Genomic DNA, 26,163 nt, shown 5'->3' with positions numbered 1-26,163 from the left:
GCCATTATTTTTCATTTCCTTGTACATTATTCTAAATGATATACAGCCCACACTGTTAAAAATTGTAAGTTAATTTGCTTTCTATGAAGTAGCCTCTGAATAAAACCAGAGAGCTGCAGCTCTCTAAGGCATAAAAAATACTTCTAATTGAATCTATCTCTGTGTGGGAAAAAATATGGCAAAAGAATGACAAAGATGGCATGTTATCAGTAAACATGACTTTGCAATTCTTTTAAGAAAATATATACCAAATCTGACCCTATTATAAATAGTTTTTAAATTTAGAAATTGTATGTATTTATGAAGATTTTATGATGGGTAAAGATTATTTCTCACATAACACTATCAAAGTCTGCATGCTATGCCGTGGATGGCTTGTGAACATGATTTACCATTTTTATCTTAAGCTGGAATTGCATCAAAAGAAGTCCAAAGAGAGATAGATGGAAAGTGATAGTGTATCAAAGAACTATACTCATTGTTTCAACTGTGAGTGAAAGTGTGGGGGTTTTTTAAAAAATAAAATCATCGCTCTCTCCTGACCTTTACTGTGCCTGGAAAAGGCAGCATCTCACAGGAAGCTAAAATTCACAATTAGAATATACTGATATACCATACAAAGGAACATACCTTATTAATTACTTTAAATTGCTAAAATATTACATGCAAAACCAGTAGAAAAATGCTAGCTATTTAGAATAGAATAGAATAGAATAGAATAGAATAGAATAGAATAGAATAGAATAGAACAGTTCAGTTCAGCTGGAAGTGACCTACAATTATCATCTGACTGACCGCTTCAGGAGTGATCAAAAGTTAAAGTATGTTATAAACGGCATTGCCCAAATGCCTCTTAAACACTGACAGGCTTGGGATATCAACTACCTCGCTAGGAAGGCCATTCCAGTGTTTGAGCACCTTCTCAGTAAAGAAATGCTTCCTAGCATCCAGTTGGATCCTCCGCGATGCAACTTTGAACCATTCCTACATGCCTTGTTAATAGATCTCAGGGACAAGACATCGGCACTTCCTCCTCTACTCCACTTTACTCTTATCCTTCCTGCTAGATAGATCATATTTAAACAAACCAAACAAACCACATTACTGGAAATTGTGCATACATAGGATTTATACAGCTGTAAAAGAGAAGAAAAGGACTGGGTCTATAATCAGTTTCCACGACTATATGAACCCTGTGCACTCTCCATCCACCTTCCTGACTAGGTGTCCTTCTCTCCTTGTATATTTTCTAGTTTTCTACCACCTGTTTTCTTTCTGCTGTATCTTCCTTTCACAGTGAGGTGCTGTACAAACAACATTACCCAAAATGTAAGATACTCTTTATAAGCCAGAGCAAAGGGGATTAGAAGTGCCCCACAGCAACCTCAGGATGTGCACTTACATATTTTCCATATGAAAAGGAAAGGATAGGCAGAAAAGGAAGCTACAAAACAGGGGGTTACTTCAAAATTATGTTGGGAAGGAGCAGCCATGTTATGCCTGAAACTCTGGAAACTAAAATCTTAAACACCATAATGTAGCCATGGCCTAGGGTACAGCTGATTTAAAAACCATTATCTTACCTACCCATCTTCAGATGCCTAGGTATAATCTGTCAACAAATACCAGTACTTAAATGACTAATTTCTATATTTGATTCAGTTTAAAAGGTCTTAAAATCATGTTTGTCTTACTCTGAAATCAGTGACAATATACTCACTGGTTTAACTGAGAGCAAGATTACCTTTTTACCCTTAGTTCATGTATCATTTTTTTTATCAAATTTTGACTTATATTTAGAATAGTATTAACGTATAAGTAAAGATGCAGTATGTGAAGTTATTTCTTTACTGTGTTTCAGCATCAGTCTGATCTGTTTCTATGTGTGCAAAATCTAAAGTTTCACAAATGAAAAGGATGCAACTTGTCCTGAAAATACGTATACTCATAATCTTCTTTGTTTCCTTTTATTTCTGTATTCTTCTCTCCCTCTAGAGATATAGAAAATTTCTAGAACATTATCCAACATGCAAGAAATTATCTTTATAAACATAGGGAAAGGGGATAAGAAGCCAGCAGCTTTAGTGATACTCACAGTGAGCACTTCTGATACAGATTTCAGTTAATGTAGACAAAATAATTTAATTCTTTATCTGGAAAAATTTTCTCAAATTTGTATTCCACAGCTTTAAAAGTTATCAGAATTCCCTCTCTCTGTCAAGAGCATGAGGCTCAACACAACAATATAGGTTAACGCAAACATACTGTTTTCCTAAAAGTAGAAGAGGTGGCTCTGATCTTCTTTGCAGACTTACATAGAAAAAGAATACAGATCTTTAAAGAGTTACATCAGCATGATGGAATCTTCTTGAGACTTAATACGTACTTACAGTTTTAGGATATATACCTCTACATCACTTCTTTCTTATCAAAATCCAGCATACTTTTTTTTTCATCCAGCATACTTTCTTTTCATCAGATCATTACCAGACACTCCTAAGAGGCAGAAGCAGAAGAGTAAATATCAAATGCAATTTATATTCAAAATAAGCTCTTATATTTTAGATTCATAAGCATTAATATTAGCTTTTTATTATTGCAGCTCCAAGGAATATCACTCTCATTGTCCTTTATATTCAGCAATGAACACATACAGAAGAAAGTATTTCTTGAATAGAAGATCAAATGCTCCTTAAGAAAGATGGCTTATTGTTAAAGAAGGAAAAAATTGAGCTCTCTACTCATCATAGAATAGAATTTGATCTTGAAAATCCTAATATGGTAATGATTGTAATTAATTAACTTGTTTGTTACATTAAAAGCAGATTTCTATGTTACATTACAGTGCATTAATTATTTCTCTACTCAGTTCTAGTAAGACCAAAACTAGAGCAATGTGCCCAGTTTTTGATCCTGTATTCCAGAAAATTTGATAATGATTTATATGATAATGAAAGAGTGATGAATGAATATCATCCAGATTGAGAATGAAAGGTAAACAGGCTCAAAACCCCTCAGCCTTTAAGGAAAGACCTTAAATAATTAAACAAAAAGCATCTGTGGGAAAACATAGTAGCAGCCTTCAAACAGACAGAAGTCTGGTGCACAGTGATGAGGTTCTCACATCTGCTAGGAATAGGAGACAACATAAGAAAAAAAGATGCATTAGAGCAACAGAGACTGTTTAGAAATGGAGGGAGGAAAAAAGCTCAATGTTCTCTTGTAAGGACTGTTAGAAACCGCCTCAATGGCTCTGTGGTACATTTTAAGAAGTAGTTAGACAATTGACTTTTAAGAATGTTTGTAGTTGGATTGATCCTGTCCAGGGCAGAAGATGACCATCTTTAAGTCTTTCCTAGTTCTGTTATCTTCAAGTCTGCAGTTTCATAATTGTGGCATTTCCCATCAGCTCTTCAGTAGCTCTGTTCTTTTGTGCAGACTGTGCATTGAAATACATCAGATTTTTTTTTTTCAATTACTAGCATCAGGCTTGAAATGCAAGTCTGCAACCTACTTGACCAACTCAGAAATCATTAGAAGGTCTGAATTAGACATATTTCAGTTTTGCTTATGAAGACACTGAAGCCATAAGCAATTAAAGTTATCTGTCCATGAATACACCGTGAATGAATGAGAAACGAGGACTGAGGAATGAGTAGTCTTCCTCTGGATTTTATGTTTAACACTGTAAACATAAAATAACAGTATGTCCAAAAGAACAAAAAAAAAAACTAAAAAAAAAAAACCTAAACATAGGAGAAATAATAGAAATTGCACAATTCTCTCACTATAAAATACAAAATGGTCTACTTTGGAAGTATAGCTTCCCCAAAAGTCCATATTTCTAGTACAATTTCTTTTGGCTAAATGTAACATCCATCCAGCTAGAAAAGAAAAATCTTTCAAAGTACATCTAAACAACTATGAAGAGTTTCAAAATATATTCACTAAGGGTCCAGCAATAAGTCTTGGCTATTAATCATTCTGACAAAATAATTGATTTTCATTTCCTTCTTTCATGTTGTGTGGGAACAGCCTGAGGTAGATTACAAGATCTGAGAGAGATGATAAGGACAATAAGCAGGCTTTTGAGAGATTCTGAGCACCTAGTGGATTACTGTCTGTTTAACCTTTTGATCAACTATTGGGTTTAGTTTCAGGAATCTTGTCTTTTTTAACAGCCTGAGTCTCATTTCTATGCTGGTGAGACAGAATGTAAGGAATATGAGATGCCAGATGTAATCAGATATCCTACTTCCAACAAGATTCTATAAATTTTACATATGTGATTCCACTGAAAAAGTTGACGTGTCCATATTTTTTACCATATAAAAAGGCTACTAAACAACCCAATAAACAGTAAAACTTCTGAAATTGCTAGAATTTAATCAAATCTTAATCCTGGTCAATAGTTAAGTATATTCAGCAGGCTTCTGTACCTAGTAACAAGGTACCCTGTCTGTCACAGATTATGTAGTATTTTGCTCAACTTTTAATGGTCTCCTAAAGAAACAGGAAGTACTAGTGACTGTTTTTCAAAGAAAATATATTCCTGACAGCTTTCATTCTCTCACAGAGAACCAGGTTATCCTTAAAATGAATTAATGTTGATAGATCTATGTCACCTAAAGCATTAGTCTTTAACAAGTCATAGACCTGCTTCTGTATATTCTTAGCTTATTTCTCTGATGGTTCCCAAGCAAATGTGTTTCCTTCTTAATGTCCTAAACTTAAAATAAAGAAAACAAATCCATCAATCCTGTTTAATTTTAAACATGCGAAGAACCCCATTGAAAGTACAATTTCATGCCAAATCCTAGAAATGTGTTGTACCTGTTTGACTACCACCCACTACTAACTACTGAGTTTTTCTTCAGGCTGTGATTGTGGGGTCAGAGACGAAGCTAGCTTTATGCTCCTTAGGCCCTTTCGGTGCAAATAGGCATGGTGTCATTATGCCAAATCAACTGCATTGTATTTGAATCTGTTTATTGATCCAGCATTAAGAGAGGAAGTAGAATGGTTGTGGTGTATTGTTAGTAAATGTAGTATAGGACCTGTGTCATGGCTTTTCAGGAGCTGTTAAGGGTGGTTGTCTGCTGTGGCAGCACCAAAAGGTGCTACAACGATTTGCCCGAGACAGGAGTGAAGTTAGAGCGACAGAAATATTTCTCCGGGGGCTACCCCAGTCTGAGGGGAGATCTCAGGAGACATGTATACAGAGCTCGCTGAGCTGGGCCAGTTGGGTGAGCTTGAGATGTGAGCTCTGTCCTCCTGTCAGTCCGGGATGAAAGTAACAGTTATCAGATGGGGAGTTTGTGCTGTGAAGAGCAAGGAGTTATCCCAGCAGGGAGAGTGGGCATCATGCTTCAGGGGGGATGGAGGTACTCTGTTGGTACACGATGGGAATGCTGGGTTGTGAGGCATTCTTCTACCTGTGCACTGAACAATTTCATGGGTTAAAAGCTAAATCAAGTGCAAACCTGAGGTTCATCTTTTACCAGTGTGCTAAAATAAAATGTATAAAAAAAAACCCCAACCCAACACTTTTTGGTTTGACTAATGCTACTCCAGAAGTATTCTCATATGTTTTTAAAAACAAACAGCAAAAAATGTTTTGACCTGACTTCTCTGTATGAAGGTGTTCCTTGTCTAAAATGAAAACACTTTCATGTTTGTTCAAATTCTTGTCTTATTTTTAGCATACTCTGCCATAGTAATATGAGGGCCTTTTCTCTTTTTTTAACTAAACTCTTATAACCTTTGCCAAGATAGACAAACGGCTACAACTGTATAGCTGGGACAAACCACAACCGACAAAGCCAACTTACACCGTCTCAGGACAATACACACGAAGTTTAAGGACAGTAAAATAGACTAGGGTGCAGACGATTCAAAGCTAACTCAGAGGGATGCTCCAATGTGTCGTACTGCTGCCCTCTTAAGGACGAAAAAAGAGAGGAGCTGGAATAACTGTCTCGCTCAGAGGCCTGCAACTTCGGCGTGGCAGCTAGGGTGAGGTATTTTGACACGGTTCTTATGTCTTTATGTATGTTACCACACTCTGTTATGCTTCTTTTGCTCTCCTGGACGTGTTAGTGCACTCCTGTGCTCTAAACCTACATGGTGTTAGGAGCCTGTTCTGTGTGGAAAGCAGGCATCAGGCATGATGTTCTGGGCCCCTCAGTTCAGGAAGGATATTGAGGTGCTGGAGCAGGTCCAGAGAAGAGCAACAAGGCTGGTGAAGGGACTCGAGCACAAGTCCTGTGAGGAGAGGTTGAGGGAGCTGGGGTTGTTCAGTCTGGAGAAGAGGAGGCTCAGGGGAGACCTCATCACTCTACAGTTGCCTGAAAGGAGGTCGTAGCCAGGTGGGGGTTGGTCTGTTCTCCCAGTAAGATAGACATGGTCCTAAGCTGTGCCAGGGGAGGTTTAGGTTGGATATTAGGAAGAAATTCTTTACAGAGAGGGTGATCAGACATTGGAATGGGCTGCCCAGGGAAGTGGTAGATTCTCCATCCCTGGAGGTTTTTAAGATGAGACTGGATGTGGCACTTAGTGCCATGGTCTAGTAACCACAGCAGCGGTCTTGGATCAACAGTTGGACTTGATGATCTCGGAGGTCTTTTCCAACCCGGTTGATTCTATAATTCTATGATAGAAACAAAAAGGCCCCTTTGCACGTCTATAGAAGGCTTTGACATATCAGATCTCCCACTTCACACGTTTCCTGCAGGTTGCTAAACCGTGAGGGTGCTGAGGGTGGGCAGCAGCTGCTGCCCTATTCTGCCAGCTCCATCGGTATCTGTGCCCCAGGGCCTGTGGGCTGAAGGGGGAATCTCCCTTGGGCTGGCCTTGCAGCCCCAGTCTGAGGGATGCTGCAGCTGCAGGTAAGCCATACCACAAGCAATTCTACCAATTAGAAGTTTCCCCTACTAGGACAGGATTTATGATTTTTTTTCCCAATTACCATGTATTTACAGCATAAAAGCAATTACTTTGATGCATAAATTAACCACAGGGAAACCTAAAATAATCTCAGTCAGGACCTGATAGGCCAACAGTTCAACCTCAGTTTTGTGGATATCTGAGTGGCTCGTGGTGCCATCAAACTTGAATAATAGAGCTGAAAGGGTGCTGTTAACACATAAAGGTAGTTCAGTTGTTGCAGATAATTTCTGTTAAAGGCAGCTCCTTTCTGAGAAAGGCTCTAGTAGGGGATGTCAGTATGTTTAAAGGATTCATCCAAAAGGAAGAAACTGAGACACAAAACACTTCTAAGACAAAAGAAAAATAAATAAAATGGGGGGGTTGTGTGCTGAAAGTAAATTGCCCAGGCTTTCCTCTTACCAGGTTTGTACTACAAATACTGAAGGTAATGGTTATTCTCTCATTTATCTTCTCTTTCCCCAGAACTGAAAATCAATTCTCTTCATCAGTATTTTCTCTATTTCTTGTTGTCAGACTTCTAATTTAATCTTCAGCTTCATGTACCCGAAATTTAACTTGCTGAATCTCTCCCTAGGTGAATATTGTTCCCTACACAAAGTGGTTAAAGATTAAATATGATTAGTACTTTTGTGTTTAAATTCTATGACAGCTCGTCATTACTGTCAATATAATTGTGCAGCATTCACAAAATCTGGATTTTCAAGATTATCTTCAGTTGACAGTGAATACAGTGACCAGAGGGTTTGACGAGATTATCACCTAACGCAAACCATCCTATGACAATGAATGTATGATTTTCAGTATCTGTCCAGATGTTTCAATACTTCAGTGTGTTAAGTTGCTGTTGTGGTTTTTGTATAAAATGTTTTACAGGCTTAGCCTGTAAAAAAAAGTTATACCGTTTAAATGCCATAATCTAAACACCACTTTGGAAGCTACATGAATCCTTTTGCGGGTGGGGGCAAAGTAACTCTGGAATAAGACAGCTGTATGGGTATAATTTGCAAGGCAGACAAACTTCATGTGAGGATAGCATAAACACCAGCTGTGGGTGAACTCTTGGACCTACTGAAGTCAATCAAAATTGTGGCCATTGCCTTCGGTGGTGCAGGAATTTGTTCTCAGTTTTCTAAAGTGAGCAGCTTTAGGAAGGTAAATTGTCTTGTGTTCTGCATTCCCAGGCTGCTGCCTTATCTTGGTAGTTATGATCCCTGTTGTGTGTGATGTCCCAGATGTATCATTTAGTATGTTCAGATTTCACATATATTAGTTTTTATGTATTTAGGCATATATTTGTTTCTTTAACATGTATCTAAAACATATGTATGTATAAGTATGTTTACATAATTTATAATGTTCATACATATATAATGTATGGTATGCATATAATATACAATGTATATATAACACATGGTATGCAAGTATGTACACACACATTAGGAAGTATATTAATGTTTTTGGAAGATACTGACAACCTTTGAAAGAAGCTGCTATACAGTGGGCTAAGGTAAAATTATGCAATCCATTTCTTTCTTGCTCTTAAGTGCCCATCCTGTCCTTCTATTAGCATTTGTGAATTTCATTCCAAATTTCCATGTATTTTCCTGTGCTACCCACTTTCTAATCTGACACCGAATTTCTCTGTACAATTTTTAAATGTATGTGATAGGTCATGTTATTTAAATTTCTCTCCTCTGTGTCTACCTAAACTTATATAAGTATTTTGTATCTCTTTAAACTATTTGATTGTATTTTCAAAAGCATTTCCATAATACCAAATTATCATTGAGTCATCCAGCAAAAATCAAATATTAATTTTATAGAATCAAAATTACTGCTGCAGACTGCTTCTATGGTTATGCACTCCAACTTATCTATCTACAAAGCACAACACAGCTGTGTATAGGTCAGCAACATGGAAAGACAACTTGTACTAAAAGTTTTATAACAATTGTTTTCAATTCAAGTACGTTTTATATTCTATTTATAGCCATACAAGAATTTTAAAAGAAAATATATTTACTTGAATATATTCAACTAGAGTTTTTCATGTTTTGCTAATCAAAGCAAAGTTTTGATGGTATCACTGGTCTACAGAGAGAAAAGAATAAGAGAAGAATAAGGAGGTCCTGCAAAGAAGGCTGTCAAGCCCAGCTGTTTTAGCATCCTGAGCTCAGCCTTAACAGGACACTAAACTGAAATTCAACCACAGAGAACAGGACTACATCAATGTAACTCTCATCTATTTGCTTTTCTCCAAACAGTACTTTCTTTCAGACAGCACTTTCTTACTAATTGCACTATGGCATTACTTATTGACCAAAAATTTATTTGATTATGTATTCTGGATACAGACTGTACTGTTCTTAGTGTTATTCTTTTTTTGATTACCAAAGCTGTCAATAAATAAAAAGGTAGCTGGTTACTTGTGGGGTTTGGTTTTCCCACAGCTAAATGTACAACAAAGCGTGTTTACTGTATAGAGTTGCTTATACCCTGCAGGGAGTTTGATAATCACAGAATCAAAATGGTTTGGATTGGAAGGGACCTTAAAGATCATCTGGTTCCAACCACAATGCCATGAGCAGGGATACCTTCCACTAGACCAGGCTGCTCAGGTTCCCATCCAACTTGGCCTTCAACACTTCATGGCACAGGGCACCCATAACTTCTTTGGGTGATCTGTTTCACTGCCTCACCACCCTCATAGGAAAGAATTTCTTCCTTTTATCTAATCTAAACCTACCTTCAGTTTAAAGCCATTACCCCTTTTTCTGTCACTATGTGCCCTTGTGAAAAGTCCCACTACAGCTCTTTTATAAGCCCCTTTTAAGTACTGGAAGGCTGCTGTAAGGTCTCTCCGAAGCCTTCTCTTCTCCAGGCTGAACATCCCCATCTCTCTCAGCCTGTCTTCATAGGAGAGGTGCTCCAGCCTTCCAATCATCTTCATGGCCCTGCATTGGACTTGCTCCAGCAGGTGCACATCCTTCTTTTGTTGAGGGCCCTATAACTGGACACAGCAAGAGCGGCATAGAAGGGGCAGAATCTCCTCCCTCGACCTGCTGGCTATGCTTCTTTTGATGCATCCCAGGGCACAGTTGTCTTTCTGGGCTGCCAGTGCAGTCATGTTGAGTTTCTCGTCCACCAACACCCCCAAGTCCTTCTGCTCACGGCTGCCCTCTGTCCACTGTCTTCCCAGCCTGCTTTTGTGCTCACGATTGCCCCGAGGCAAGTGCAGGACCTTGGACTTGGCCTTGTTAAATTTCATAAGGTTTGCACAGTCCCACCTCTCACGTATGTCAAAGTCCCTCGGGATGGCATGCCTTTCCTCCAGAGTGCCGACGGCACCACTCACCTTCATGCCGTCGCGAACGTGCTGAGGGTGCATAATGAAGTCGTAGTACTGTTTGTCCACTTATATACGATAATTGTCTCCGGTAGGGCCCTTGCAGTGTGGCACTGGCCGTCCAATCACTAACCAAGGCTGACTCCTGTTTTCCGCCTGCGCCTTGCAAAAGCTCTCTCGATGACCCGCGTGTGGGAGGCAGCCACTTGAAGTCAGAAGAGCTGGAGCCCTCCATTCCCACGCCTGCTCCCCAGCACACAAAGCCTCGGCGGGAAACGTGTTTTTCAAACCGGAGCGCTTGGGCACGCCTCCGGCCGTCCGCCCTGCGCCCGCCTCTGCGAACGCCGGGTTCGCGGGCGGGCTGTGCCGCAGGTGAGGGCGGCCCCGCCGGGGCGGGGCGAGGTTGTTCTGCGGACACCGCTCCGCTAAGCCCCGCACCGCCCGCGCCGCAGGAAGCGCCGCCTGAGCTCCTTCCTCCTCTTTCTCCTCCTTCTCCTCCTTCTCCTCCTCCGCCCGCCTGCGGCGGCGCGGCGGCGGCGGCTCGGCGATGCAGCAGCACTTTTCCCTGGCTGACTGCGACGTGGTGGGCTTCGACCTGGACCACACGCTCTGCCGGTACCACCTCCCGCAGAGCGCACGGGTGAGTGCGGGCCGGCGGCACGGGCCGGCCAAGGGGAGCCGCGGGAGAGGGACCCCGCTCCACTCCCCGCCGCATGCCCAAGCGAAAGGGAAAGTGCTGGTTCCCAGGGGTCTGGGGCCGGGACCCCCGCGGCGGGGGCAGCGAGCCTTGGGCCGGCTGTCTCAAATATCCACGGAGAAACCTAGGACGATAAGAGAAACACAAGTGCATCTCTCGCCGGGCCCTTCCTCAGCAGGCCTGTGCCCGAGCGAAGAGGACAGCCATATCTTCCTCCTTGAAAAAGGTGCTGCTTTCCCAGCTGTAGCGGCGCTGAGAATAAAGGTAGAGTCCCCCCACCCCCCACGCCAAATTCAGAGATGCTGCAGAGTGAGGAGTCCGCAGCACTTTGGACAGGCGATCTTTGCAAACTTTCTGGTGCTTATAATAAAACGCGGAACTTAGAGGAACTCAGCACCTCTGACTTAGCTCTGTTGTGCTTTTCGGAGAGGAACTGTTGTCATGTGCTTTGCCTTCCCGCCCTTGGCACTTTTTTTTTTAAACTCCCTGGTACTCTTTCATTGGCTCGTCCTTCTTTGTTGATGTCAGGACTCTGCCCCGGAGCTATCTTGTGTAATGTACGCTCGTGATAATTTGCCTCTATTCACCTACAGTACATTTTTATTTAGCATAGGACTCCTATGCTAATTGTAAGATATTTCAGCATTTGGTATAGAAACAAATGTTTATGAGCTGCCCCATTTATTAATAGGCATTGGGCAGAGTATCTTGTGTTGAAAAAGTACATTGCTTCCTTAAAGTCGAGTGAAATTCCATGAAAAGGCATCTTCCTTACAAAAGACGGTTCAATAGAAGCAAGAAAATGTATAAGCTTATTTCTAGCTGGAAACTATACAATTCTAGGCTTACCTTCCATGTTCTTTCTGTTATGCCACACAACACCACATCATATCTTACACAAACGCGTTCTTGCTGATGAGAATGTTGTCTGATGAAGGCAAACATTAGACTATTGATAACTATAAGAGTTTTTAAAAACCCTAACAAACCAATGACCAAAATAGAGAAAAAAACCAAAAATGTTTATTAGATTTGATTCGGTCTTCATTTTTTCACAGGACACAGAAGCAGACTGACACATGCCTTTTGCATACCCCCTTATTTCTTAGAATTAAAAAACACTTTTAAAGGCTGACAGGCACAGCTGAAGATGTAGTTAATTCTTACTCTTTCAGCATTGGTCTTCGTATTTGTCTTTCTCAGACATTACTCATTAATTCCAAGAGCAGCTTTTGTAATTAAAGAAAAAAGGCCAGGGAACAGCTTTAATGAAAGAACTATGACAAAAAGGGAGCAATAACTATTTTTGGATGGTCTTTAAGGACATGGCAGCATCTCCTTAGATCTTCTTGTACAGCTTTACTAGCACAGTACATTAATAAATTGCTGACAGTCATACTAAGCCTTTACAGTGTTCTTTCTGAACTTAGAAATAACGACTGTTTGTTTAGTAGCTGCCTGTTTCCTTCAAAATATATTCCTTCAAATACTTTCAAAATGTCCCCTAAGGTTAAATATTTATTAGTTTGGAAGCTGCTTGTTGAATCTCAGTAAACATGACATTTAAAATTGAAAAACAAAAAAGATTGAGGAGGGGGAAATAGTGACTAGTCTTTAAGAACTTACCGTCTTGGTTTCCCAACAGTCTTGAAGCACAGGGACCACAAGGTAGAATGTTGCAAACTTAATTGTGCTGGACACGGTACACCAGAACTCTTGTGTGTTTTCCAGCCATGACAGAAATAACCTCAGGCACTATTTCCCAGTGGAGGCAGTAGGCCAGGGCCCCTGGTTTGATTTCACTTAGGAGGCGCTAGTACTTGCATCTTGTCACTTTCCAAGGAAGCAGTATATTTGATCTCACTAAATCAATATAATTAATGCATGTATTTTTTCATTTGTAGCTAATATATGATAGTTTTGCCCAGTATCTGGTAACGGAGAAGGGTTATGACGAAGACTTGCTGATTCTAGCTCCAGACAGCTTAGACTTCTGGTGAGTACATTGAAGATAATAGAAACTTTTTTCATAACTTCCTTTATGCTATAACTTCTACAAAGCTTGGAAAACAGCTTCTCTTACTAGGCAGTTGTTGTTAGGAGTGTCAAACCCAATTGATAAATCCAAAATTACAGTTTCAAATACTTGTTCTTCATGAGATACTTCTAATGGGATATTCTGAAGAGAGAACTGAGCATGAACTTTGTGCTTCTAGCTTTCTGGACACAAACCTTTTAGTCTGACTTACTGTCTTATTTTATGTAGCTTCTTTGTCTTCTACCTTCTATTCAACCGGTAAATCCAGTAACCATCAGAATTTAGTAATTTTTATCTTGACAGATGTGATTTCATTTGTTTAAGGCATAATAATCCCAACAGCCTTCTGAGAAACCAAGGAAAGGTGATGCGTGAGTAGGTAGCTCTTTGATGGCATGTCAGGCACAAAGCTGTGATGCAAAAGACTGAAATGCAAGCTTCTGCTCTGAACTCAGTGGTCTCTGAGCAGGACCTTGAACTCAAATCTTTGATCTTCAGACTTTCATAGGTTATTATCTAGGCCATGGCGGTGGGGACTTTAAAGCCAGGTAATCACTAGATTTTTTTAGGAAAAACAGAGATTTTTTAATTCAATAACACATGTATTCTTGTGTAATGGTTTTTTAAATATTTGACTGGACAGTTTCCAATGAGATTGATTTCAACTTCCACGAGACAAGCAATTTCTCACATTTTGAGGCCTGATGCAAGACATCCTTTGTTAAGATCTAGGTGTCTTGGGCTTGATCTCTTATTGAAGCAGGAGGCTCATTAATGTGGACCTAGAAGCCCGCAGTGCTGGTAGCTGGGTGTCGGTGCTACTTGCCCAGGTGTCATTCATGAAAGGTTGGGATCTGCTTGCTGCCTTCATGTCATATATTCTTTCTTTTGGATGCCTTATAACGGAGGATGAAGGTGTCATTACTTTTTCAGTCTTATTTATTCATTTACATTCTAACCATTGAACTCTGAACTAATTTTTCAAACAACCTAAGTAAATGTAGATTCAGTTATTTGGGAGATACAAATTGATTAGGAAGAGTTAGAAACTCTTGCTGAGTGTCTCTCCTATGTGTCAACTCTTGCCCTTTTTAGTGCTGGCTAGCATGGCAATGCTTCTACTTCATATGTTCTTTGGTTATTCAGTTGCCTCATTTAAAGCAATGTTCTACCCCTCTTTCCCATAATAACTGGTGTTATCAGTCTAGTAATAATAACTAGAGGAGTTGCCACCAAAAAAAAATTCCTTTAATAGAAGTGACTTAATTGTATATGTTTGAATCTTAATCCTCCAACCACTCTATATGAATAGTCACTGAACGGTGGAATTGGATTTGTTCAGTAGAATTTTGCTATGGAAGTAAAATCCAGTCCTCGTTGTGATAATATGTATTTGCTTATATAGAGCATTGTTCAAACATGAAAGTATTTGAAAGGTTGTGACTTCCACCGTTTTGCGTAGCATCATAGCTACAGAAGCACCATAGCTTCTGTAACTGCACATCACTGATAGATAAGAGGGCATTCCTCTGAAACCATTAACTGTTAGTTTCTTCCTTAAAATCAAATTATTCTTAGTTGCAAAGGCTTGGTGTTGGACATTGAAGAAGGAAACTTCGTGAAACTTGCAGAAGATGGAACAGTTTTAAGGTAATATTTACAGTAAGATCTATATTATTAAACATAAATTGTATGTTAGATTGTATTGTTAAATATGCCAAAATTTTATCCCTTTTCTAAATGCCATCTTCAATTTTATAAATATTTAAAATACTAATTTCAGCATGCATTCATTTATTAGATGTAGAAGTTGAAATAATCTTTAGTAATGTAGTGCTCAGTTTCTCTTAATGTTACATATGCAGTCTTTTTGTAATGTTTCCCTGTTATCTCATTTTTAAAAAACATCAGAGACTCTGAGGGCACACTGATCTTGCAAGTAAATTCACTGTTTTGGTGGCTACCAATGTACTCTTTGTCCAGTTCTACTAAAATCTGGAGTAAGGTTTTTCTTTGGATTGTGAGTAACCTGACTTGGAGGCAGTGCTAATGACTAATGCTAATGATGGGAACACTATTATCTTTGTACCATATACATTCAAAATTCTGCAGGCTTACGATGTATAATTTAAATAGCTTGAGATAAATTAAACACAGAAACTGACACATTCACTTTCAGAATTCTGTGGGTTTTCCTCTTTAAAGCTATATTTTGCTTTCAGTCATCATTTTGGTACATCCTTAGCTCCTCTTTCACTCCTTTTTGTTTTTTGTTTTTAAACATAGTAGACTGATATTTTGAATCAAAAATCTGAAAAATAAATATACCTAAAGGATATCAGTCCCAGCCCCATTTCTCCCTTATTTTGTTCTAGAATGAAAAACTGTAATTTAGTATGCAGGACAGACTCTACTTTTTATTTTTTCTGATAGCATGTGGGAGAAGGAGCTTGAAGATGCTAGGGAAAATCAGAATTCATTAAAAGAAGAAAGAAATATCTTTGAGTCATTGCTGTGTATCCCAAAATTCATTTAATAGCATGAATTTTTGGAGTACTAAATACAGAATTCAAGATTAAAGTGTGTATCTCATTAAAGGCAAGAGTGGTACAGGATTACTTTGCCTGGCATTGCCTACATTTGCTTCAAAATGGGGCCCAATTTGATGGTCAAACTCATTAATTTTTAATTCCTAAAAAGGTTTGTCTGTACTTCTGTATTAAAGAGCTGCTTGCAGGGCTCAAACTAGCACTTTTCCATAGTTCTGCCCTGCATTCTGTGAATGTTACGGGGCTTCAGAATGATGTATAGGCTTTCTGCACTGTGCTTTATTGTGCAGTGTATATTGATAGCTCAAGTATAGCGAGTGTCCTCACACAATTGAAAACATTCGAGCAATACAGAGTGATTGTGTTAGCAGGTGAGGCACAGTAGCTGTGCCCCCAGCCAACCAAACCTTTGTGTAGTAAGGCTTTTATCAAAAACTGTAATGTATATGGTAAAAGCTTAGGTCCTGGGAAACTTCTGAGCTATAAAGAGAGTCAGTTTTGATCAACTTGCATGCACTGCAGTATTCTGTTGCAGTGTGTTACTTTGCAGAAGTAGTAATTTGGATGTTTTCAACCATTTTCTTTTTCTTTTTTCCCTTTTTTTTTTTTTTTTAATGAACAACTTAATGCGTCGAATAGGGCAAGCCATGGTACAAAGAGCATGACATGCGAAGAGATCCTGGAAATATATGGAAGGAGGGAGTGGAAGCATTTTAATACAGTCAGTGGAATGGTTTCACGCACAGGTAGGTATACTTTAGCACGTCCTCTTCTTTGAAATTGCTCTGGGCCCTTCAGTGCATCATACTTTGTAGTTACCACAAAATTGTAAAAATACTTGAGCTGAGAATTACTGGAATATAAACGTAAAGGTAAATGTGTTGGGGGAGACTTGATTTTTGTGTATTTTAAACTTCTAATTCTAGAGTTCACCTTAAATTTATTTCACCAATGATAAGACAAATGAGCTGACAGTATAGGCATTTGGTTATAGTCATGGGCACATTGTCCCTTGTTGAAGTAGACTGACACTACTAGTATCACGATTTAACCCCAGCCAGCAACTAAGTAGCATACAGCTGCTCTCACTCCCTCCCCGCCCAGGCCCAGTGGGCAGGAGAATCAGAAAGAACAATGAACCTCGTGGGTTGAGATAAGAACAGTTTAATAATTGAAATGAAATGTTATTAGTATTATTAGCATATTAATTATTATAATTATTATTGTAATGATAAGGAGAGAGAGAGAGCAACAGAGCCCAGGGGGAAACAAGTGATGCACGATACAATTGCTCACCACCTGCTGATTGATATCCTATCTTATTTAGGACACATGTGGCAAATATTAAATTTTTGTTAACTGTTGACATATTAACATCAGTGCTGTTACTGGAGGCATAGGTACAGGTGCAAAGAAAAGAGTGGGTCTGGAAACAAAATTTCTCCCCTTGCAGCTGAAGTTTATTGATTTTGAGATAGGAGTCACTTTGAGGGCACTGTGGCTACAATTGCATTCTTGCTCTGTGTTTCCTCTCTGTTTTACTTTGGTCTTGGCAGTTGTGAGTAGCACACAGAAAATGCTCTGATAAGTTCCCTTTTGTGTATGTAGAGGAGATACTTACCTTGAGATTTTGCTGATATGCTTATTCTAACCTGCAGGTAATCTTTTGCAATAGGGAGGAAGAGAAAGGTTTCTTTTGGGCATATGGGAAATGTGCCTTTCTTTTTCCTTGAAGCATGTGCTTGATCTCTCTTGTGACTGTTAATCCTCATTTTTCTGGCTTGTTCTTTAATATACCTGAGAGACAGCACAGATAAGATCATGAAAAAAAAATCACTGGTTAAGTCATTTCACTCCTAGGAGAGAGTTGTTGAATGTGACCTTAATCTGGGGAGGTATTTGCACTCTCCTCATATCGTTCTGTTTTGGGTACTCATGTAATAATGTGAGCATGGCTCTCCTTGGGCTAAGGTGCTGTCTGCAGCGTCTGTGCTCAAAGGACATCACTATATGTAAGACCTGCCCAATTGTCTCTTAAACAACTTCTCAAATGCTTTCTCTGTGTTTCCACTGCTAGGGAAACAGATATTTTAGAAGAGTTGAGTGATACTGTCCTGACTCTTAAAACTCAAGGTTCTCCCCTTTTCTTTCACCTTAGCTTTTAGAACCTTAAAATGTATTTTGAAAATCTCAGTGCCTTGATATAGGTAAACAACTTTTAGTTGCCAATTTTGAGAACTAGAAGTGGTAATAAAGACTAAAAAAGATTGGGAAACAGATAATGCTCATTACCAGTAAAATCAAAATAAGAGCTTATGTTATTATTTAAATGTAGTTGTTATTTGTGATTAAAGCGTATGATTTTTAAAAAGTATATTTTTAAATTATTTTTTCCAGCCAAGTATTATTTGTATGATAATTATTTTGACCTGCCAGGAGCTCTCTTGTGTGCAAGGGTTGTGGACAGCTTAGATCAGGTAAGAACTGGATTGTTTGAAAATCAAGTAGTACATTACCTTTTTCTTCTAAAACCAACCTTCTTGCATGCATTATTAAATGCATACAAATAATTTATTGAATGACATCAAGGTCTTTAGCTTTTTTCTCATATGGAAGTTTTCTTGTTGCACTTAGTGTATTAAAGTTGTCTCTGAAGATAATTGTGAGGTATATGGCACGTTCAAAATAAAAGTACTTCCACCAGAGGGCACAAATAACTAGGATACTAGTGGAAATATACTGTTTCCTCAAGTTTACCCAGTGATATGCAGAATATAGTTCTTAAAGTCTCCTTTAATTATACGTGATGGTACTCAAATTAAATATGATGTAAGTCTTCTGAATGACATGATTTGCTAATTTGCAAGTCGTTAATAGGTTGAAAACTTCCTTCCATCATTTTTAAGTTTGTTTTTGTCCTAAATATATTGGTCTGTGTACACAGATGTAATTACACCTCTTGGATAGTGTCTTTTTATTTTTTTCTCTGCTAAACAATAAGTTAAATTCTCAATGTGGAAAGTACAATTACTTGAACCTCTTTCAATGCTTTTTGGATAGAATGTCCTAAATTCTACCTTAGAAGTTTGATGATAATTGTTTTTTTGTGTAAAAGAAGGTTTGAATCTTTAACTTGCAGCTGGAGGTAGGAGAGGGTTCTTCTCATACAGGAACTATATTGGTGACAAAGAGTACTGATGTAATCTTCTGGCTAAAGGTACCAACGTGCTGCAGCTCTGAAAATTTTCAATACTAAACTTTGTGTGCAGAATGAAAGTCAGAGCCATGAGATGAGTAGCTGGGGTCCCTTTGGATATTAATTGATTTGATGCTTTAGCCTTTACTCCAAAATAGCTTGCTGAGTAGATTGCTGCCTGCGTGCTGCATGAAGAATTAGCTAAAACTACCTTACCAGAGAAGCATGGAGGACAGATGCTCCATAAGACTCTTTTCTTCCTGATTAATCTCCTTCCTCTAAGCTGTTCACAGCTTAGAACCCTCTCCCAGTTGTAACACCTATATTGAATTTATTTTATGTTTAATTTAAACTCAGCACAAATCACCTACTTATTGAGAGAGAAAGTAGGTCTTTGTGTGTGTGTTCACATCCAGTTACTAGTTCACAAGCTGGAGCACTGACCCAGGGCCAGTGCCGTCTTCAGCCAGAGAGAATTAAACCCATGCCGTTTCTCCAGAAAGCTACCAGAAGTGGGTCATGCACTCTCTTTATCAGCTAGCAGTTCTTGTGTATTTTACTGGATGTTGGCCCAGTTTCAATAGGAGGGCTACAGTAATTTCCTTGAAGGTTAGCATCAGCCGGATGAGAAAAATGCAAGGCAGGAGGTGGTCATCCTCTGCAGCCCAGTACTCATGCCTGCAAAATGCTGCATCCTAAGGGTTCGAAAGCAGAGTCTTGTTTCCTGTTCTCTGACACTGTTTAGTAAGTGCTATTTCCTTACCTTTTCCAGACAATGTTCTAGGGTCAGGCAAGCTTTCTACTGGAAGCAGATGAGAGAAGTACTAAGTTTGGATTCAGAATAGGTTTCGACATGAGTTGGATGCTGGACTGCCCTGCACTGTTTAAAATATACCTGCTTTTGCTATGTCCAGAGCCAGAACTCTTATGTATTTCCAGACAAAGCAGGGGAGCTTCTTGGTGTTTTTGATCTTCACACTGAAAAGCTATACAAAATATTACTTTGTCTTGATAGTTCAACTAGTGAAATCACATTTGGTAATCACACCAAAATCATGGTGGACTACATGGGCATGCTTACAGTTTTCGCTCTGCTTTTTGGGAATCAGTCAGTTTTCCTTTATGTCTTGTATGCAACGACTGAAGATTTGCAAGGAATTAGTTTGACGGTTATTTTAGTCTTCTCTGAGTTCAAATGTTTTGAAGGAAGTGACCCTAACCCAGGAAGTAACCCTAACCCACTTTTAAACTATCTGTCCTCAAAACAGCACTCTGAGGAACCGATTTTTTTAAGAGAAGCAAGCAAAAAGACAAAACCCCAAACTAAGGAGTTAATCAGCCATGTAGAGTATGAGGGGAGTAGACAGTTGAATCTGTCTGTCTTAAGGTTAGTGATAGGCTAGTTCCATTGCCACTAGACAGATGATCCCCAGTATCTCCTGTACACAACCTTGAATAATAAACCTTGGTTAGCAGCTAACCGAAGTCTGACATATGAAACCTTTTCTCTTTATTAGTTCTTTAATGTATTTCTGTGGCAGTTTTCTATAGGAATGGATTAAGAAAAGTCTCAAAGCCACAGCACTGTATCTTTCCTGCTCTTGACCTATAGTGCTGATGGATGATAAGCAGACTGCCATAGTGCTTGTTAGTTGTGCATGAAAGACCTTGTTTGTGTGACTTGCTGGTTGTAAAATTAAGGACAGACTGTTTCTCTGGAAGCCTCCATGGCAGATTAGGCCTGAAATGGAAGTTTGCTTCAGTGTATGTAAACTACATGTTTTTGTTTGTTGATGTTAAGGGTTTATTTGTTGGTTTGTTGTTTTTTGGGGTTTTTTCAGTTTCTGAATGTTTCCTTCTCTAGAAAATGCTTTATTCTTGCAAAATGGGTCATTATTCAGGCATCAGTGAGGTCAATACAGAGAGGGCAGCGGTGCCCTGAAGTCTGGTAACAGTTGCTTTGAAATTTATACTAATGTAGGTGTGGAAATCCTCTAATGGCACTGCAGAGTAACTTTCCATGACGTATAAACTCAAAGAGAATACCACTGCTGCTGGGCTACTGTGAAACTCTGAGCACCTCTTACAGGCTCCATAGCTAATCCTCTGTAACACTGGATGGCTGTGTAATTGCATCTTTTTAATTCATCTCTCTTAAAATTTGTGGAGTTTGATAGTGCTGTGGGGCTCAACTGGTTGAAAAGCTTTTCCTCTCCCTTGTGAGGTGCTGAAGGGGCAGCTGGCTTTCTGCTCTGCTTGGGAAGCTTTCTAGGAACAGCGAGAGGCTGTTCGTAAGCACAGATCGCCTTCCCATGTCCTTCTGCCAGAGCTGGGGTTTGGCAGTCTTCAGAGTACAATGCAATGAAGTGCTGCTCAGCTGGGCTTCTGGATGAGTATTTCGTATGGTGTTTGGGCTGGGGTTGTTGGCAGAAGGGCATTACCTCTAAATTACAGCAAAGGGATTTGCCAGTTCTGAGGGTGGAAGGTGATTCGAGTGCCAGGCTGTAGGCAAAGTCAGCCGGCTAATTAAGTTCAGTATAGGCACTTCTTTTTCCCAAATATCAGTGGGATTGCTCATTTTGTAAGCTGCTGTTCTATCTAATGCCCCCCTTTGCTGTAGTGTTTTAGAGTTCCTCACAACTACAAATTGTTTCTCCTTTTCCCTTGCTCTCCCCGCTATAACTCTTAAGAGGGAGATAACTTGTCTGCAGTTACCCAAAGTTAAGCTGGGTACTACCAGTACAGTCCTGATGTCCTACTGTCTTAAGACTATTTTACTCCATGTGATTTTGTTTATTCATTGGCATTCCTGTCACTGTTTCAGTATGAATACTTGTAATAGCTGATACTTGATATAATGACTAGGTTGCTTTTGACACTTACAGCATGATGGTCAGAAAAAATATGACTTCTGGAAGGACATGGTGGCAGCTATCCAACATAATTATAAAATATCAGCTTTTAAAGGTAAGTGGGTTCGCTGAAGACTCACTGTAATAGCTGAAAATATCACATGCACTTGCCAGAGCAAATACATTTGCAAGTAAGCTACGGGCTACTCAACACAGCATTTACTTTTCAAGTTTACAAATAGTTGTATAGTAGACACATGTTTTCCTGGAATAGAACATCTTTATCATTACTATTTCTATTTCATTTAGCTGAAAGTGTTTTGCCATCTTTAATAACATTTGTGATGTGCTATTTCACTCAATTTAGAGGAAAAATGGTTTCTTATCATGATTAGTATGGTGATGTGGACATCTTTGAACTGTATTTTGAATCTGTTCCTTTATGGTCTTTTAATCATATCTAAAATCAGAAATGCATTGGGAAAATTAGGAAATTTCAAGTACTAACTAGAACTTTATGATTTTTCTGTAGCACTCTAGTTTTGACTAGAATTCCTCACATACTATTCACACAATAGTGAGATTTTTATTTTGTTATAAATTTCCTAACAGTTGCAGAGAATGTTTTTTTTTTTAATAGCCTTCCTCCATCTAAGGCCAACCTTATAATACTGTAATATAAATTAGAATTGGAAAACATCTTGGATACCCATCAGCTAGAAATTATTTTCCTTCTTTCACAGACATAACTTCAGAGTTTCTGTTAGGCATATAAAATACTAAGTCAATAATAAAGGCTAACCATTGAGTGTACATGCAGTTAATTAAAATTATATTTAACAATTTTTTTTGTAAAACAATTATATGCAGCTCAATTCTGAATTCTGAACTAGTATTAGAATTACCTTGATTGATGCAACATTCAGTAGGCATGAATGTAATTTTAGTTCCTAAGACTTACTTTTTGCTCACCTGAGATGTCCTGCTTGCTGTATTCCTTTCAATTGTAATTGACAAAATTGTTTCAGAGAGATTTCAAACAAATATAGAAGTTGATGTCAGGATGCATATTGTAAAAGACAGCAAGATATTCTTAAAGTGTTTTGTTAGTTGTTACTGTGTTTCCATTGAAGCATAGACTGGGATCGGTGGTTATGAATTTGCCTAGGATCTCATTCATACAGGAAATAAATGTGTCCTTTGTTTTCTGCTGATATGAAACTAACTGTAAACAGCTCTAATTATTTTTTTAGCATTTTTGTTAATTCTTTTTTCAAATCATGACAGCTCTTTGTTTTAAACGGTGTGGATCGTGTACCATTTGGCAAAAAGAATAATTTTTAAAAGTGTTCTTTGGAAACTAACAAGATCCAAAAAAAGTTAAAGTTTAATTTTGAAATCATACAAATAACAGCTCAGTTTTATTTATATGAAAGTGTCTGACTGTGCGTACATGTGAGTGTTTATGCTTATATCTACCTATAAGGTACCTATTTGTATATGTAAGCCTGGAATCTGCAAACAGATGTGTGATATGACTGAATCCTTCCTAGCTCCTGTCAGAGGCACACGCATGAGAGTGTTAAAAATATGGGAAAGTATAGTGACTGATGAGCACAAGTTTTATTGGATAAAGCTCTTTAAAGAAGTGAAACTATGCAGATTATGTACACTATTCAAATATTGTAATATAAGAAAGTGATACACTCTGTCATGCATCGCTTTGAAAGGCTTCACAGTGGTTTTATTTTCCTTTTATTAGCATGGACCAGTAGATAAAGCACTGAACAAGGAGTCAGAAGAACCAGAGATAATTTCTTCCTGTATCACTTAGCACTGATATTCCCATGGAGCATCTTTTTTTGCTTCAGGCCTCTCTGTGAAATGAGAATAACCATACTGATCTTCTGTCACAAGCTTCTGCAAAAGAGATTTTATTTTTCTCAATCGCATGCCTAACATAACTTCTTGAGGAAATGCCTAAACCTAGCTCCAAGATCTACATACCAGGAAGCCCCACTGTCTTTTATAGCCCAGAGCCTGGCCTGAAAATCATAGGCTTTTGACTTAACTCCATGTTTTGTAGAGGGTTTAACCCCTGGGAGAAAAGCAGTGCTCATTAACACTTAGTCAAGGTAAAATTTCAAAAGCAAACTTATTAAGTGGTCAATTGAGGAGACTCAAAGTTCCCAGCTTGAAATGCCGTCTTAGTGGTGCCATTGTCAGTGACAGAGCAGAACGACTGACCATTTTATTTTTTGAAATCCACTAAGTGTTTGCAATTCACTTTGATTTGTTGTCAGTATGCCCTTGTTTCTCTATGTCCCTTCTCTTTTTCATATGATTTTTTTGATCATAATCAGGTGTTTGATAGATTTTGCTTTTCATTGTCTTAGCTATGGTAATTGCCTTAGATAATTGCCCTATGATATTTTTTTTGGATGGCTCTTTCAGATAGGCATGACTGTGCTGACTCAGCTTGATGAAGTGTATTAACCCACTCTTCTACTTGTAAAGAAGTGAAGAGCTGAGGCTTGCAAAAGGAAACTAAGAGGGTTTCAAAATAATCTTGTGTTATTCAGACATTCCTTTTCGAAAAATAACTCAAAAAAAAAAAAATCTATGGAACAATACTGTCAGAAAAGTGTGATGTCAGATAGCAATGAACACAGATATTCATATTTGCAGTGTGGTCATTTCTTACCTAATAATACCTGCAAGAATGCCCTCTGCAATTGATATCCCAGTTGACTTGAGAACCTGTTTCATAAATCTTTAATTTATTACTGGAATGTTTTGCAACTGTAAGGTGATTACTGTTACCTTGTATGTGTTTTATTTAGAACATGTTCCATAGACATTAGTAAAGAGCAATTTTAAAGGAAATGTCTTGGGGCAATGTGTTTTGTACTAGTAAGATATGTGGACTGAGGTCCTCAACATATTATGGAGACAAAGTTTGCTCTTCAGAGGACTGATGAGAGCTTGAAGTACTGTAGAATTATTTCCTCGTGAAAAATTTCAGATTTGATGATTTTTTTTGACAGAAAAATCAATAGCTTTTTTTAGGCAAATGTTGCCTCATACAGCTTCTTAAAGCAGATTCTTTTAAATTTCTTATCTAAAGGTTACTTTTTCTCTCCTGCATAGTTGTCTTTCCCTATAATTTTCCTGACACTTCTGAAAACTGTAACGTCTGTGGTTATATAGTTAAAATTATGTATTTGTAATATTTTCAATCAGTTCATAAGATTTATTCCATTTGGGAAGTAAAAAGATCTTGATTGATATAGCAGCAGACTTCATAAATTGTGCATAAGAAGGCTTGATGGGATAAACATATTTTTGATCACAAATTTATGGTCTTGGCAGAAGGTAATGAATCTAGATGTCTGTGATATGTGTGGTTTATCTTTTATATGCAACTTCAAATACGAAAAACAAAAAACAAAGGTGCCTTTCTGGCCAGAATGAAAGAATCCTCAAAAAATTCTATAAAACATTGATAATTCCTAATGTTGATATAGCAGTGATTATTTGTCTTAATTGTGAAAACTGTAGCAAAGAAGCAAGTAAACTTATTGCATTTCTTTGCTGTGCTTTCCAGCTAAATACAGAAGGGATTGTTTGGTTGCTTCATGTTTTCGACAACTTAAGGCTTCAGGAATTTCAGTACTTCTTTGGAAGTGATTTTTGTACTATTACAGGCTCTTATGTCTTCATTTTAATCTCATGTTGGATTTTCTTTCCTCTACTGCCCATGATCCAGAAGAGATGAGGTTTCTGGAAGGGCTTTATCTTTAGGTAGATTGCTGATCTTCATGTGGAGAAAATATTAAACTCAAACTGAAAAGTCTTCACAGAATCTGCCATGTTGGAAGGGACCCACAAGGATCATTGAGTCCAACTCCTGGCCCTGCACAGGACCATCCCCAAGACTCACACCATGTGCCTGAGAGAATTGTCCAAATGCTTCTTGAACACTGTGAGGCTTGGTGCTGTAACCACTTCCCTGGGGAGCTTGTTCCAGTGCCCAAACAGCCTCTGGGTAAAGAACCCTTTTCTAACATTCAACCTAAACCTCCCCTAACACAACTTTAGGCCATACCCTCCGGTCCTGTCACTGATCACCACAGAGAAGAGATCTTACAGACCTTCTCAAGGAACCCTCTAAATTGAGAATACAAATCTAAAATCAAAGTATAAGTTCTGCTTGTGCCACAATTTGCTGTATAGTCTCTAGCTTTTCAGTTTTAACAATTGCTATCTTAATGATGCAACATCTGAGCAATTATGAAAAGACTTAAAAAGAACTGGCATATGGTACCAAACTGTAGACTTATTTGCAATGCTACGTGTTCAAGGAACAAAGATGTTAAAGGACAAAACTTGATTTAAAGTGGTTGGATGATAAGGGTTAGTAAACTGTGCTTTTAAGAATATTGTCTGGGCCCAGTTTCTTGTTAGTCAATTGGAATCACAGGACAGTAATGTAATGATGAGCACTAAACATCTCCCAGCAATTTTAAACATGTTC

At 38.5% G+C, this 26,163-nt stretch overlaps 1 protein-coding gene across 2 annotated transcripts in view; it reads left to right on the top strand.

The window, feature by feature from the left end:
- Nucleotides 1–10,650: 10,650 nt before the first annotated feature.
- Nucleotides 10,651–26,163, top strand: part of NT5DC1 (5'-nucleotidase domain containing 1) — a 133,726-nt gene continuing 118,213 nt past the window's right edge. Inside the window, exons 1-6 of one of the 2 annotated variants that reach the window (XM_027745341.2) lie at nt 10,655–10,934; nt 12,896–12,987; nt 14,608–14,679; nt 16,218–16,324; nt 17,976–18,055; nt 21,660–21,741. In XM_027745341.2, coding sequence (XP_027601142.1) covers nt 10,842–10,934; nt 12,896–12,987; nt 14,608–14,679; nt 16,218–16,324; nt 17,976–18,055; nt 21,660–21,741 — 526 coding nt within the window. In that variant the 5' untranslated portion in view covers nt 10,655–10,841. Of the gene's footprint in view, nt 10,935–12,895; nt 12,988–14,607; nt 14,680–16,217; nt 16,325–17,975; nt 18,056–21,659; nt 21,742–26,163 lie in introns of both variants that reach the window. The other variant, XM_039380159.1, reaches the window with a different exon arrangement.

Source organism: Pipra filicauda, unplaced genomic scaffold (genome assembly GCF_003945595.2).
Source record: "Pipra filicauda isolate LSUMZ 115617 unplaced genomic scaffold, ASM394559v2 scaffold106_size2291244_pilon, whole genome shotgun sequence".
NCBI classification, from domain to species: Eukaryota; Metazoa; Chordata; class Aves; order Passeriformes; family Pipridae; genus Pipra; species Pipra filicauda.
This window is presented reverse-complemented; position numbering and strand designations above follow the sequence as displayed.